Source organism: Epinephelus lanceolatus, chromosome 1, assembly GCF_041903045.1.
Source record: "Epinephelus lanceolatus isolate andai-2023 chromosome 1, ASM4190304v1, whole genome shotgun sequence".
Lineage (NCBI taxonomy): Eukaryota > Metazoa > Chordata > Actinopteri > Perciformes > Serranidae > Epinephelus > Epinephelus lanceolatus.
Window position 1 is genome coordinate 9,671,679 of NC_135734.1, and position 16,191 is coordinate 9,687,869.

The 16,191-nt window shown below is 40.6% G+C and overlaps 2 protein-coding genes across 2 annotated transcripts; both read right to left on the minus strand.

Moving 5' to 3' along the window:
* Positions 1-1,081: 1,081 nt before the first annotated feature.
* Positions 1,082-7,546, minus strand: LOC117257372 (ADP-ribosylation factor-like protein 8B). The gene is made up of 7 exons (XM_033627530.2): positions 7,317-7,546; positions 5,662-5,742; positions 5,379-5,452; positions 4,996-5,089; positions 4,467-4,534; positions 3,125-3,195; positions 1,082-3,009 (listed from the first exon to the last, which is right to left on the minus strand). The coding sequence occupies exons 1-7, from the start codon at positions 7,437-7,439 to the stop codon at positions 2,960-2,962; spliced, it is 561 nt and encodes a 186-aa protein (XP_033483421.1). The 5' UTR covers positions 7,440-7,546; the 3' UTR covers positions 1,082-2,959.
* A 3,626-nt stretch (positions 7,547-11,172) lies between these two features.
* LOC117257505 (N-acylethanolamine-hydrolyzing acid amidase-like) lies at positions 11,173-14,347 on the minus strand. Its single transcript, XM_033627748.2, has 11 exons — positions 14,095-14,347; positions 13,379-13,543; positions 13,129-13,252; positions 12,859-12,949; positions 12,670-12,755; positions 12,415-12,587; positions 12,248-12,310; positions 12,099-12,165; positions 11,942-11,970; positions 11,549-11,618; positions 11,173-11,437 (listed from the first exon to the last, which is right to left on the minus strand). The coding sequence occupies exons 1-11, from the start codon at positions 14,277-14,279 to the stop codon at positions 11,420-11,422; spliced, it is 1,071 nt and encodes a 356-aa protein (XP_033483639.1). The 5' UTR covers positions 14,280-14,347; the 3' UTR covers positions 11,173-11,419.
* Positions 14,348-16,191: the final 1,844 nt, after the last annotated feature.

Genomic DNA, 16,191 nt, shown 5'->3' on the forward strand with positions numbered 1-16,191 from the left:
TAATTGTGGGTCTGGGAAGTCTGAAGTCTTCACCCCAAGCAGACTCTCTGGAAGCCTACAGAAGGTCTGCTTGAGGACCCTTGTGAACTTGCTGAATTGCGGATTTGGACAACCCTCAATACTCCTGGTCTTTCTGGGAACACACCCACGAATTCCACGAGTCTGCAAGTGTGGTGAATTCCGGATATTTGGATTCAGCCGGTGACTTTAGACTCGACAAAATCAAAATAGACTTGCAACTCAACTTGAACTTAAACACCAGAGACTTGTTACTTCACTTGGACTTGAGCCTTTAGAATACCTGATACCTTCCCCCAAACCCAAATTTTAAAAAGTATGTTATTTAAGTATGTGCCAGGAATCAGTTCATTTCCTGAATCAGCTAACATTAACACTGTTCATTCCCAGCCAGTCGACACTTAACTCCCCAGATCCACTCTGTTTGAACTTATCAGACAGCATCCAATTAAGTTGCAGGAGAGAATAAAGATGTTACATTACTTATTGCCAGTTGACAAAAATAATAAAAGATAACTGCGTATAAAAACTACAAAAAAGACAAAGTGCAGTATGCAAAACATGCAGGTCAAAACTTAAAGTTAGAGATGCAACAATTTGAAATAAACTTGTTTTAACAAATAAGTAAAAACAATTAAAAAGCATTCATGATTTTTTACATGTCATATATTACTCTTATTAAAAAAGCATTTCATTTGGTGAAGAGCACATTAAGAATTGTAACGGATTCAGATCTAAAAGTTCAGGACTCAGGACTTCACTTGGACTTGGAACTTGAGACTTACTTGTCACATCCCACTCATATACACAGAGCAATTATCAATCTCTTTAAGACTGACATTTGCCAGGCCTGCACTGAAACACCGCCCTATGATAATCACTATATGCATAAAGAGAAAAGCAGGTTTATGCTGCACCAACTTCAGGTAACTGCAGTTTCCGGCCTGTCGAGACTCTGCGCTCCCCTCCTTTCCCATAATCCTCCCAAAGTCCCCTGCTTCCACCTAGTGGTGACAAACTGACACGACCAGTTTCCAAAGAATTTCAATGCCACACTTGAAAATCCTTAAAAATAAAAACAAATTTATTAGCAATCACAGGGAAAGAATGCATGACATCTACAGGAGCTTGTTTGTTGGAATAAAAATGCTAATCTTATTTACAAAGTCTGCAATTGAATGTGAATAAGTTCAGCACATGCACATACAAATTGCAAATAGGCTATATTATTACACAGGTAACAAAGCTTTCCCCAAATTACCCACACAGTCACCCAAATATTTATTTATTTTTTTTACAGCCCCTCACTGCTGCTGTGGTCCCAACAATCGACACTTAGGGTTACGACGATCACCAACAGACACAGAACAACGTGTGAGATGACAAGAGCGTGTGGTGGATCTGTAGAAATCATTACAGTGAAATGCAGAAGCCATGTGGGCCTACATACAGCATTGAAGCAGCAGGGTTAACTCACCCCGATCCAGCAACACTCACACACACAGAAAATAAAGCAATTGATCAAGATGCACTGGCCAAGCAAGGGGCAGATTAATATACAGTGATCAAACCTGTGCAAAATCATTGTCTTGTCGCTGAAAGGAAATCAATCAATACATCATTTTAAGAGACAGCATTGTCCTTAGGTTGCTAAGGCTTCCACAAAAAGACATCAGGGTTCAGACAAGGGTGTGGCAAAGGCATGGGTGACATCAAACACCCAACGCTTTGAACTAAAGGAGTCTTCTGTTCTCCGTAAGCTCCGTCATCATGACTAACACTGGCTTTCTGTTATCCAACCCGAACAAAATAGGGATTATGAAACAGATACTTGGGCGCACCCATACTGTGTTAAATAAAAAAAAAACGACAGAAAATCCTTTAACAACCTGAGAACTGCAAGAAAAAGTTAGCCCACATTTCAAGCTACATTAAAGTGTCGCAGGCTACAGGTGAGACAGCATTCAAATTACCCATCAACCAAACCAAATGTAACATTCTCTTATTGACCTTGCATCATCCGTCATTATTCGTTTTTCATCGTGAGCACAGTAATGTCTTTTCTCAGACATCGTAATGTGTTTATGAGATTACAGAACATAAAATGGGATTGTCGAGGGGTGGTGTTAAGTGTAATCAAGGGATTTATGCTCCGTCTGTACCAAGTGTTTATTTATAATAGTGGGTTAGGAGTCGCATTGGGCAATATCTGTCTGATTGGAACACTCACTGAGCCAAAGGCACTTAAATCTCTGCTGACCTATCTCAGGATTTTGCCTCAGACACAACAACCACTCACAGTCTCACCCTCTATTCATCATTACATCATGTGTAAACTTTGACTTAAGTCACTTAATAAAATAGATACTTTCGTACACCAGCAAATTAAATGCAGGCTACATTGTGAAGATTTGATCAAGAGTTGAAGGTATTAGCACAAGCTACCATCGTCATTTGGCAAATAACTGTTAAAAACTACAATCACGACCTTGTCACGTAAACACCAAATGTTGACAAGCCACAGCACGGTTGTTTAAATGTGGGATTAGAGGAGGTCCATCCTGGTGTAGCTGGGGAAAAGCACACATCATTAGATGCTTGTCGAGGGGAACAAAAGCTATTTGAAAAGAGGAGGAAAAAAGGAAAAAACTCAAACACAGAGCATGTCCATTATGATTGGCAATAAGGCATGATGGGTATGGACAATCCTTCTTCTAGCACAGTACTGAAACAAATTTTCAAGACTCCAGATAGTTGGGAGGGCGGTAGTGCTGTACAGGGGCTGCACATCTATGGTAGTGTACTGGGTGGTGCAGGTGGTGACAGTAGTGAGCAGATAGCTGGATTACTTCACAGAGGCAGTGGAAAGGATGGCTGTCGAGGTCCCATGACCATTAGGGGGCTGAGGCCAGAGCTGCGACTGGGGCGGGGGGCTTCATTTTCAGCTTCTCCGTGACTTTGAATGCTGGATGAGCCACTGCAGCGTGATATCTGCAGGGGGGGAAATATTATGACTTTTTATGACTTCAGCAGGGCCACATATTATTAAACATTTGCATCTATGCTATTGGAGGTAGAATCATTTATGTTCTGATCCGCTCTTTACCTATATTGTCTTTCTCTTTGCAGGAGACAGAATAGCAGCAGATCTCTCGGTCCTGGATGGCAGATAGATTCCTGAGAAAAGGAAAGCAGGAAATGTGAAACCTCTAAGGACTTTTGAAAGTCTTTTGTTCCGCTGATCCAATACTTCCATCAAAACATCTGTCATTCCAACCAGCAAAGTGCTAGTCAGCACTGACTAAAAATGAGAGGTACAAGGTTGAAGAAGGGAGCTAGAAAACCGTGCTTTGGCGAATGGAAACCGGTGAGTACAACGAGTCCGACTGCTCTATCTCAGCCTGTTGCTATGCACGCTGTATACGTCATCGCGCCAGAAGGGCAAGGAAATGAGCATGCGCAGAAAGAACGGAATGGCTGGAATCGGGTAGGAGGTGTATACAAGACAGAAAACTTCTTCCATTCGGGTTCTGAAAAGGAATATTCCACCCCTGTGCACCCGATTAGATTTTCTTTCGGGCTGAGGTGTTTACAAGGAGCATTTCTATTCGGGTAGGGCTTCCAACCCAAATGCAAAACGAATACATGACTCCATGTAAATGCACGTATCCCCAGTCTTTGCAAAATCTTTAAGTGTGTGACTCAAAACTCACACTGTCTTTAGATGTGAGTGTCAGACTTCAGTCTTTGAGAAGGCCTCTAGTGTATGGTAGGCATTAGTGAATCTGTATATTATGACAAACTCGATGCTGGCTCTACATTTTCACTCGCACATACAGTGAAATGCTTGCACTGTAGGCTGTCGCAAAGGGAAGCAGTTCTGCAGTAAGCAGAAGAGAGTATTTCAGCTCATACCGATCTATTAAATATACCCAGGATCTGCCCACAATTGAAACTTAGGACAACTCAGCACATCTCTACCTACCAATAATCGCTGCATTCTAAATATCTGTGTCCAGTTAAATTGGAGTATCCCCAAGTTGAGACCATTTTTCTGATGATTCATCTACACCGTATGGCCAGAAGTCTGTGGTCTGTGATGACATGTAACTGTTGATCATCTTATTCCAAAATGAGAGGCTGATACCAACAGCGTCCCATCCGCTGAGGAGGCTATTCACAGGAGTTATGAATTGAGTATCTTAGATTTAACACAGGTATGTGGACACCCATGACCACATCCTTTTGGTCATACAGTGTATAATTCAACATACTGGAAATGTCTGACATCATCACTGTTGGATCACCACTTGGAAAGATTCACATAATACTTTGATGCAATGATTAATCATGCACCAGTTATGACTATAGGATACTTTAGTCAGAAGTAAGTTCTCAAGTATGTGCAGGATTATCAACAAGAATTCTGTAAGTCTCAAGCGCCTCACATTTTTTCAATGAGCTGCTTCTCATCAAGTGCGTTGGGTAGGTCTCGTTTGTTGCCCAGTACTAGAACCTGAAAAAAAGAAAAAGAGCTGATCAGTATCAAACACAGCAATGTATCAGCATTATCCCACAGTGTGGTCAGACAGTTTAAAGGATTTCTCTCAGCTATGTGCTTCACCCATCACAGAATCGTTACTGTTAGGAAAAAACAAAATGTGTGTGTGTGGTGTCAAGTCACATCAGCTGGAAGCCTATCGATTTAGCACATCGAGCCCTGTCAAGTCAATCATCCTGTCCGCTTAGATATTTTAAAAAAACTCATTTAAAAAATCCTGGCTTCTGCTCAAAAGACCACTTTGTGTTTCATCAAGCCTGAGTCACTGCGGCCCATCAGCTGCAGTGATTACTAATTATGAGCCTCATTCCTGCTTGTGATCAGAGTCACTAGTTCCTCAGAAATCAATGTGATGACCCAAGGTGAGGCTGTAACATCAGGAGCTTTTGGGCCAAACACCACAAGTGTCTTCTTACAGGAATTCCTTGTAGCTGTGGTTTGTCTAAAAGGTTGTGCAGTTCATTTCTGGAAGCTTCTATCTTCTCTCGGTCTGCTGCATCCACCATGTAACTGCAAGGGGGGGAGAAATACTACTTAGAGAGTTTGGAAGCACTAAAATACCTGTATCACTAAATCATACGTGAAAACCAAATGTTTACTTCTTACTACAAGATTAACTTTGTAAGAACACATGTAAATGAAGAGATACCAAGCCAAATGTAAACACGTTGCCTAAGCATTGTGTTGTATTAGTATGTATAAATAATTCACTTTCAGTTTCTCAGCGACCTTAGGAAGACAAATAGTACATTCTGCTCACAAAGGTACCTGCTGTACTTTGTAGTGTCCACAAACTTACACAATAGCATTGACTCCTCGACAGTAGCGCTCCCACATGCTTCTGAAGCGAGGCTGTCCGCCTATGTCCCATATCTGAGGCGAGAAAGCATAGAATCAAAAACACAGTCTTAAGCAGGGCAAAAGCCTCTGTGCCATTTTGCTCCCTTTATAAACCAATCATTGCACCATTACTGCTCTACAGTGCAGACTAAACTGCTCTATGCTGGCACTTGTCCAGTGTAAAATGGAATAGAGTTGAACAGTAAAAGTATCCCGCTGGAAATGTTGGCTTATTAGCCTACCTTTATTGTCACATTGCCTTTAGTGACCTTCCGCATGTTGAAACCAACTGTGGGAATCATGTCTTCACTGAACTGGCCTGACTGCACGAGACAAATGTAAGACAAAAGGAAGCATGTTAGTGAAATCTCAACTAGCATGTGAAATATATAGTGCTGAAAAGGTATTACAAAAACTCACAAGCACCTAGTTTGTCTCTTTTCAATCTTGGTGCTATTTAATTTCTACCATTTGTGTAAAGACATTCAGTACTATGTTATTGTCTCTGCATCAGTATCACCGAATAAAAACATGTCTTCATGTAATTAAGTCAGTATGGTTTAATTTAATTAAGTCACATGAAAAGCTTAGTGGATGTGAATCATTTCTGTGCATGGGGTCAGAATAAATTGAGAAATCATATGATTACAAGTTTTTTTTTAGCTGCCTGAAGCCTCAAATTGAACAGTTGTCATTTTACTCCATGAATCATGTTAAGATGATGGCATCTCTGCATCAGCATACATTCGCTTCAGATCAAGTTTCCTGCAACCAGACAGTGCTTTGTAACCAAACATTCCACAAGCGTAGAAGTGCCATACAAAGCATTTAACCTAAAAGTGGGGCCACCCACTAAAACCAGCGCAACCTGCTTTGATAGAAACAGATATGAAAGAAATTCAGATACGCCAGATGACTTTAATAGCTGCGATTGTGTCGCTCATATACAGCCTGGTTTCAGTCCGGCAGTCTTGCAAAGTGAAGGCAGCTTTGTGCAAATCTAATCACAGATCACCTCACATGACCACAACAGACCCGGAAAAACTGCGAGCTCTTGAGATGAATCCAAGGGAGGGGGAGCCTAGAGTACTGTGGCCTTCAACTTGACTTCTTAAAACTGCAGTGTGCTCTATCACCTAGAAACACAGACATAAACAACACTGGACTACAGAATATAACCCCACACCCACTCAAGGCTGTGGCACGATAAACAAGCGAGACACACAAACAAACAAAGATATCATAAAGTTTTAATACTGGCAGTGCTAGCTATGTGACAACGTGCCATAAATCTGGACTCAACAACAAGGGAATATTTTTTATGGGAAGGAGAACGCACAGGAGCCGACGGCCATAATGAATTCAGTTTTGCTGGCTTGCCTTACAGCAGGATACACAAAGCAAATGTAGCTCTCCACCTATATAACCTATTCTAATAACAGAGACAGCTGGCAGCCTGCGGGTATGATGGCTCCGGCCCTCGTCCGCTTCACTTCACCCTGGCTAGATGACGTAGACAAGACGGGCTGTTTACAAAGTTGACGAGTGGCCCGTGTAGGCAACATGCAGTTGATGTTGACACACCGGCAGCTATTACAAAGCAATGACAACTCCGTTCACATGACCGCTTTCATAAGTAAGCGCACAGTCATACCAAGAACTTCGTCACTCTAGCTTAGTTAGCCAAACAACAACTGAGTCACATCGCTACTAGTGTTCGTACCGCAGCGATATATGACATTTAAAAGGCACCAACACATTCCTGTGCATGTTATGGAACAATAACCTATGAATGTTGTGGTCATTACATACAGTTTATATCATATATATCGCCCACAGCCTCTCCCAGGTATTAGCCGGGGCCCACACTGACAGTGCTTGTTTGCTAGCTACTTACTGCAATCACATTGACGAATGTGGTCTTTCCGGAGTACTGAAGTCCCACCAACGTCAGCTCCATCTCTTCCTTCCAAAAAAGAGACCTGAACCAGTCCAACAGCCTGTTTATGAGGGCCAGCATCTTGGATGACACGGTAGTCGCAGTCTCTGCGGCCGTCTAGATGTGAATTGGCTATCAGTCTACACAGGAAGTAGCTAGCTGCTTTGTCATATCATGTGATCCGCTGACAAGTGTTGCTGTCCCCGCGTGCCTGCCGGGAAGTGCATGAGTCTCACGAGAGCGCGCACAATGAAAGCGGAATCTGACGTAGGATCACTTTACACTTCTGGGAGGTTTAAAATCACGATTAAACATGCGTAATAATCACAGACTGTATACAGATAAGAGGAGGAGGAAGAAGAGGAATAAAAAAAATGTTATCAATAATGAATTATTAATGTTATGATTATCATTATTATGATTAGTATAATGCAAACCTTTTGAGCCAAGCACTAGTCAAAAGTCTAAACAATTAAGAAAAACAGAAATCTATCCTAAAATCTCAACCTCAAGAATTTGTTCAATAATAATAATAATAATAATAATAATGATGATGATGATGATAAGGGGAACAAAGTGCTTTGCAATGCAGAACAACATAAAACACACAGATAACATTAAACTAAAGCACAAGTGTTATAAATAAATGACCAAACAACAATTAAAGATGAAAAAAAAGAAGAAAGCCCATCAGGTGAACCACTTACAAAACTGAAAATGTAGTAAGTGGCTACATTCAGTGGTGGATGAAGTACCTGAAAGGCATTAAATCACAGATATGTTACCAGAAAAAGACTGGTAGAAGTTAAAGTCACCTATTAGAATATTACCTGAGTCTTAATCTCAAGTCTCAAATCTGATATTTAATGAACATCAATAACAAAAAATATTTTTAAAAAATAAATATATTAATAAATAATATAAAAAAAATTTAAATGTAATGAAGTAATTGAAAATAAAAGTACAAGTAAATGCTGTTAATTAAAAAGCAAGCAGTCAGAATTCCAAGGATTATAAAGTTTATTTCTTCTAAATATGTCACCAGCTTAAAAATGGAGCTTACATTACACTTGATGAAAAATGAGGTCCTCGTCACAACTTAAAGAATTTTATTAAAAAAAAAGTTAACTTTTACACCAATATGTAGATACGTAGTGGAGTAAAAGTATACATTTCATTTGGGAGATGTAGTGGAGTAAAAGTGAAAGTTGACAGAAATATAAAAAGTACAAATACTTTACTAAAGTATTGTAACAAAATATTATTACTTTGTTAGATCACACTACTGGCTTTATCATAGCCTTAACATCTTCTCCATTTAATTCAGATTTTGCAGTTTGGTTTTATTGTTCATAAACAAAATATTACGTAATGCATTAAAAGGAGATCCTGGTTTGAGCTCAAATGACCACTTTGTGTTTCATCAAGCCTGAGTCACTGCAGTCTATCAGTTGCAGTGATTACTAATTATGAGTCTGTTCCTCATGTGCATTATACGGAATAATGCCTTAAGTCTCTAGCTACTTTTTCAAAATTTACTTTTAAAGGTCTATGATATTACTATACAGTCAAAAAATAATCTGTATTATCAGCATCTCTCCTGTTCAATATGAAATGGTGAGGGATAAATAATAATAAAGCGAAATGTTATAGTATATTATAGTGTTATATTTGTTTATTCTTACGTGATCTTATCAACTTTTTACTGCTCTAGAGTTTGCAGGTCTATATGTAGTGAGAAACTGCTGCTGGCCATCCACAACTGTAGAGCTCTGTGGCACCAGGACAACATCCAGTTATAGACAACACAACCGAGTCAGTTATGGGTCGCTGGTTTGACCCCTAAAATCATGCATGTCACCTATGACTGAAACAAAAGTGCAAATGTGAAGCCCAAGTGAAGAAAAAAAAAAAGTAAGTGACTCTAATAAGTTAACCAGACAAGTGGTTTATCTCAGAGACATTTCACCTTAGGCACAATTACCATAGAACTTGTCCTGGTGTCAGATAGAAGGGCTTTTCCATCCATGTTTATATTAACCTATACTGTATATCAGTGTCATTCAGAATTCTGTCACTCAGCCCCTCTTCAGCTGACTCCACATAATCACAATCATTAAAGCTACAGCAGATAACTTTTATTTTGAAAATACTTATATGTAATAGTTGCTGAAACTGTCACTATATATTAGCAGCAGTACATGAGGCAGACAATTGAAAAAAAAATCAGGTTCCTCTGACCCCTCCTAGTGCTCCTAATGGCATTTGCAAGAATCAACTGTGCCAGAATCAGAGCCAGGGGGAGTCTCTAACGCAGCTTTCAATAACTTCTTGTGCACATGCTGCGCAGCCACCTCCCCTGTGCATGCTCTGTACAATAAAGTGATCCATTGTCCCACTCACGACTTTCTCCTTTTAAATGTTATCATTCTGCACTCTGGCTGCCAATCAGGGCTTTTGATATGTCACACACTTGTAATTCTCACATGCTAACGGTGACAAAAAGGTTCCCCGTGATGGTTTTTTCATTCATTCATAACTTTTTGTATAGGCCCAGATGAATATTGCCATAATAATGTGTGGTTATTACAAAATCCCACGGCACACCTGAACTGGCATCATGGCACATCATTTGAGAACTACTGTGCTAAGTGTTGGCTTTTGGAGTGCTTCAAGAGCAGCGTTGGGGTTAACGCTTACAGTGATATGTTTTAGCAGTAACGAAGTAATCAAACACGTAACCAACAGGTAATAGGTAATATCATTATATTTACGATATCACATAACATGTTACCACCAAAAATAAGCTGTTAATTGTTTTCATTTTTCATTCATCCACACTGATTCACATCACTCTACTTCTGGCAGTGCACCAACAGAAAAAATATCCCCTGAAGGTTGTTGTGTGTCGTGTGTCTGTGCGTTATCAAATTCAGTGTGTTTTCATTCACATACCTACAATGTATCCTGTTTTGCTTTTGCATCCTAAAGCTGCCTGAAAGCTGCTCAGATAAGGAGCTGGCCTCCTGTTTTATTTTTCTACATCACAATGATCGGCACATCTGGGTGATGTTAGTATATATTGGATGTGTTTCCAATCATAGCCTCGACAGCTGCAGATCAGCCCTGGCACACAGTCCTGTTCTTACGCAGTGTTCAGTGCACGCCACTCCATTTGTTGTGCTAACCTCAACGTTTGTTCAGGCTATTGAATTTCATATCATATGTATCATATCTCATAATTATCAGACTTTGATCCTCTGCCTGACCCTCCCTGTGTCTATTCATTTATTTTAAAAGGTTTAGGCTATTTCATTGTTATATATTATTGCGCTATTACTTACACAAAGTGGTAACCACGCAGTTGAAATGATCTGTAATAAACTGGAGCTTCTGTGCTTTGATCACCAGCTGTGAAACAACATGACCTTCATCTATTTAAAATGCCTATTAGTTCCTCTGAGCTCATTTTGGTTAAAGTAACACAAAAGTAATGTAATAAGTAAACTATTACTCTACTTCAGCAACTTAACTTTCAAATGAAGGAAACTTTTAATATGTGATATACTACATTTTGAGAGTAACTTGCAACTTGTAACTTGTAACTTGAACACTGTTGAGGAGTGGCGCAGCGATTGCATGAGCAGTGATTGACTTGATTGAAAGCTGCGTTAGAGTCTCCTCCTGGCTCTGATAGGTTGTTCCTGCTCAGGATTCTTGTGAATACCATTAGTAGCACTGGGAGGAGGCAGAGGAACACAATATTTTTTTCACAGATTATATGTCTCATGTACTTAATGAGTTACTTAATGAACCTTTAAAGTAATCATTTTTATTAAGCTAGACATATAAACTGCAAGTACATAAGGCAACAAAATGTATTCATTTTTTTTTAGTAGAAGCAGAAAAGTGCTGTCACCCTAAAAAAGCTTGAGTCCGATTCCCCTCTAATGTCATTGATTATGTAATCTCCACATGATCATAATCAGCATGTAACCATGATTTTAAATTCAGGCACGCAAGGACGCTCTGCAGCAGCAGTGTTGAATGCTCCAGGCCTGTCACGACGGTTGGCAGCCCTTGAAAGAGATGGAGAGAGATGAGTGAGAGAGGGTGTCATCTTCAATGACATTTCACCCCTTCACTGAGTATCATTTTATGTGCATTTAAGATTTAATAGATGTAATTACCTGCGCCCTTACAACTGTGTTGTACTGCTCTGGGGTTGCTGCACTCATTATTGTCGTGTAAACGGTTATTCTGGGGATTATCAACACAGACAATAGATACTATCAAATGTTATTCAAAGCATAAACCTTTAACACAAGCTATATAAAGGTTTCTTAAAACTATAACTATAAATAACAAGCATATTATCAAAATGTTAAACTTCCAATGGTTTGACTGAGACTCAGCTATGTGCTAAAGTATGGTGTCAAACAAAGGCCAGTTGACATTATTGCTGAGGTGGGGTGAGGGGAACAGGAACTGGTATGCAGCTGCCCCATTTTGGCTACATGAAGAGACATGTGATTCCTTAAAACACAAATAAGAGCATAATGAACAGAGAACATTGGCCTTACCCGTTACACACTGGAGGCAGCGACAGAACCTATAGGAACAGACTCTGTCAGATATCCATACACTGTCTCTGACTTTCAAAATATGCTGTGCACACTCTGTCTCAGTATCACGTGCACTTTGGTCCCCTGAAATGCTGATTTATGAGTCCATGCTTGCCTGATAAAGTGTCTCCATGTTGATGTGATCTTGGCCAGTAGCATTTAGTGCTTTGTTGGCTGCCTCTCTACAAAATTAACACATAACAACAGTGTAATAACAGTAACAGCAACGATATTGTGGAATAATCATCATGTGAGATGACTCACCTCCGATGATCCCTGGCTGGAGGAGGAAGCCAGTGGTCAAAGTTTGTCTCCACTCTGAACCATCTAAAACAGAAACACACAATTTTAGGTTTGGGTCCAGTTGTGCAATCACACTCAACAAACACCTTAGTACACCAGATTCTCCTCAGATCTTTAATTTCACCTACTCTCCATTCAAGGGATCCAGTGGCCAGATATCAGCGGGGCCCGTTCGGTCTCTGGTGATGACGGTTCCTTCCCCTGCTCGCACCCCACCAACAATGTAATACACCCCAGTGATTATGGGAATTTTGGAGAGACGCATCACAGCATCCTGGAAGTTTTCTGCTTCCTCCAGTGTCTGTTGGTTGCATACAGTAAGTAAAAGTTTCACTTCCTCACACTGTAAATATCCTCATTATACTAACTTCCGTAATACCCACCTCCCTAACCAGCCAGCTGACTGGGGACCTCCGAAAGAGGAAGGCAGACACCACATTCTTCCACCAGTTCCACCAGTGTTCAGTGCCTAATGAGCACAAACACACGTACAACATGAAAACAATCAATTAAATCAGAGTAATGCAACATTTCTGTAAAAACTTGACTGCAGAGGAGAAGTGTGGTCTCACCTCGTTGGTCGCCAGAGACGGTAAACTTTTTAGGACTCTGTCCCGTCCACAGGCCGACGTAGCCTGCGAATGAAGTTCCACTGTACGCCACCTGAATAGATGTGTCACATTAACAACTACAAAATGGTTTCCTCGGCCATCATTATGCAAAGAATTTTAATTTTGTACCTACTAAAATTTACCTACTGATTCTGGATTTAAAAAATATGGGTGTGTAGCTTCAGGAGTTATGACATTTAGTTTTTTAAATGCCATGAATAGATACTGTACCTCTCCATTCTTGAGGAAATTTATGTTGATGGTCAGATTCCTCAGAACAGGATGTGGATAATCAAGGTTCCTGCCATGGTACACGTGCCCATTTTTGTCCTGTGCTACGATGCTAGTGCAAAATCTAGGAACGCATAAAGTTTGTTTGCATGCATGAGAGGGCTTTCACCTTAATCCTGCACAATTGTGTGCCTCTGCATTGTACACAGGTTTCTATTATAGATGTGTAACTATCTAAAATCATACATACGCAGATACTTCATAGGCAAAGTTGAGTATGATGACGTCTGCGATGCTTCCTCCCAAGTGCGAGGCCATGCCACGGATCTCCCCTGCATATGGCTGAGGAACATACTTTGCCAAGGCTGTCACAACAGGTGCCAATGCATGATGCACCCATTTTGGGACTGTAGAGCTAAGACACAAAAGAAAGGACAGAAAACAGAAAACATGTCTGCCTCAGCACAACCTCTGTGAGATACATGTAAAAATTCTAATTAACCCAGATGTTAGTTTACCTGCCGATTCAAGGCTGACATAATACATCAATATTAAGTTAACACTAGTTTAACACAACTATTATTTTGTAGCTATTTGTGGTATTGTTCCTGATGATTACAGTTCACTCTCCTCTTTGTTTGTACCACCTCTGATAAAGTAGCAAATAGAAAGTGAAAGCATGCCATCTGTGGCCTGATAGTTACCTAACAATGTCTATATTTCGATCCTGACAATCCTATTTTCAACAGCCTATGTATGAATCACTTATAAACATGTTAGCTTTACACTACTCCTAACTAACGTTAATGGCTAACTTCTGCAACATCTGGTTAACGTAGCATTACACCGCAATGACGATGTTCTAGAAACAGGAACTGTACAATATTTATGTATAGTTATTCATGTATAGTTCATGTTGTTAAATATGACAAATAAACAGCGATAAAGAGGCTGTGGAGAACTCACTCAATGACCTCTGCGGCAGCTTTCTTCAGGTAGTCTACGTCAAAGGCTTTGGTAAGAGGCAACCATCGCAGCTCTGGATCCTCGTCCAGGCTGATATTCAGTGTGGGGGGAGCGACCACCTGAGCCCGGCACGACACTACGAGTCCGAGCCATCCGAGCAGCAACACCGCAGCCCGCACCATCATTACCGCCCCACTCCGAGCAAGCCACTGGCTGGCACTGACACCGGAGGAGCGCTTGTGATTTCAGGCTACGACAACAACGAGACTTCCGATCTGAGCTTTTCAGAATAAAAGTTGGTTTATAAGGAGTGACAATAATAGACACAGAAAAAACTACGTAAGTAAAACTACCGCATAAAAGCAACAAACTGTACCTAAACTAATAAAAGTACTCATTGTGTAAAATGGCCACTGTCAGTGTCATATTATTTGACATACAACAGTTCGTTCCGACCAAGCAATTTGATTGGACAGGAGGCATTCCAAGAGTGTGGACTGGGACTTTATGCATGTATCACTCCGCTCACAGGTGTTCTGAGCCGTTAACCGTAAATTAGTCGACATTAACAGTTGTCAGAACAAACAGCACCGAAACGAGAAACATATTTCCTAAAATAACAGATTTATATAATGAGTGGTCGTGAGTAAAGGACGAGGGACGAAAGAAGCCTGAATACTTGACTGTAAATCTCCAGGTATGTGCATATTACACCAAAACGCGACGCAACGTGCTGATGAAGCTGTTAACTCATGGGCATCACATATGGCACCAAAGCGACTGTCAACTGACTCTAATTTCACACACATATGAAGCCTACATGATACAAAGTAGCTGGTCTGCAGAGACATTTAGACTTACACAAAGTAACAAGCTTGTAATGCAGCAGTCCAATCCCAGTCCAGTTGCAGAACTAGTTGTGTTGGCTAAGCTAAATAAATCATGAAATAAATATACTAATAATATCCTGTTGCTGCTTTTTACTGTAAATAAATGGCACTTAGTAGAACTGTTGTACAATAGTAATATCACACTTGAGGTTGTGCTATTGTACTGAATATCAGCACGGCTGTGATTCGGTCGTAGGTGCGAGGCCGCTGGCTGAGATGTACAGTATAACAGCACTCCCTCTACTGCTTAAATAGCATGGCCACCCGAAACAATCTCTGGCCCCCCAACTGGCCCCCTCTGGAGAAAATAATTGGAGGTCAACAATACTGCATTTTTAAAAGGCCAGTGTGTAATATTTGGCATGGTTTATTGTCAAATCTGAATCTGAATCTGAATATTCTACCCATTAATATGTTTATATAAGTGTATAATCGCTATAAAATAAAATGTTTGGTTTTCGTAGCCTTATAATTATGCTTATATATATATATATATATATATATATATATATATATATATATATATATAGCAAGGGCCTTGCTTTAGAGAGGTCGCCATCTTGCGCGTCGCCATGTATGTACGACAGCCCGAGCGGACAATCCAGCCAGCCAGAGAACGCGTTTCGCGTGTATAAATAAACCAACAAAGACAGCGGAAGGAAGGAAGGAGGAGGAGGAAACAGCAGAGAGTGTTAGTAGTTCGTTGACAGAGTAGTGAAAAGTTTTTTTAGTTATAAAGTTTGCGAATGGAGCACACTTACCATGCAACAGGAGAGAATGAACCCGAACCGTCATCTGCGAGGAAAAGAAGACGCAGCTTCACTCCTTGTGATGCACTCTCTGAGGCGCTTTTCCTCCAGATGATATATCTCCCCAACGATGGTAGCACCAAATCCCATTCTGTGCAGCCAAATGGGAGCGGAGGATTCAGCCTCTCGTCTCGCCCGCTCAGCATCCAAGTTCCTCATCTGTATGCTCCGGCTCAAACAGGTATGGCTCTGGGTCTGTGTCCGCTACAAGAAACTCTTCAAAATCGTGTTCAAAGTCATCCATTGCAGCAACTATAGTCTGGAGATATTGCTAGGCTACATAAACAGCTGAGCTCTGTTTACAGGCTATGCTGTCAGTCAGTGTGTGGGCTGGAGATTGGTGGAGCAGAGAGGGGAGGGGGTGCCTGCTAGGTATTGTAAACAAGTATGTGTGTATG

Coding starts and splice junctions, on each gene's coding strand:
- LOC117257372 (XM_033627530.2), bottom strand. CDS start 7,439: ATGCTGGCCCTCATAAACAGGCTGTTGGACTGGTTCAGGTCTCTTTTT. Junction 5,743..7,316: donor CATTCGTCAATGTGATTGCA/GTAAGTAGCTAG, acceptor TGTCTCGTGCAG/TCAGGCCAGTTCAGTGAAGA. Junction 4,535..4,995: donor CACAGCTACAAGGAATTCCT/GTAAGAAGACAC, acceptor TCTTTTTTTCAG/GTTCTAGTACTGGGCAACAA.
- LOC117257505 (XM_033627748.2), bottom strand. CDS start 14,279: ATGATGGTGCGGGCTGCGGTGTTGCTGCTCGGATGGCTCGGACTCGTA. Junction 13,253..13,378: donor TTTGCCTATGAAGTATCTGC/GTATGTATGATT, acceptor ATGCGTTCCTAG/ATTTTGCACTAGCATCGTAG. Junction 11,971..12,098: donor ACATGGAGACACTTTATCAG/GCAAGCATGGAC, acceptor CTGTTCCTATAG/GTTCTGTCGCTGCCTCCAGT.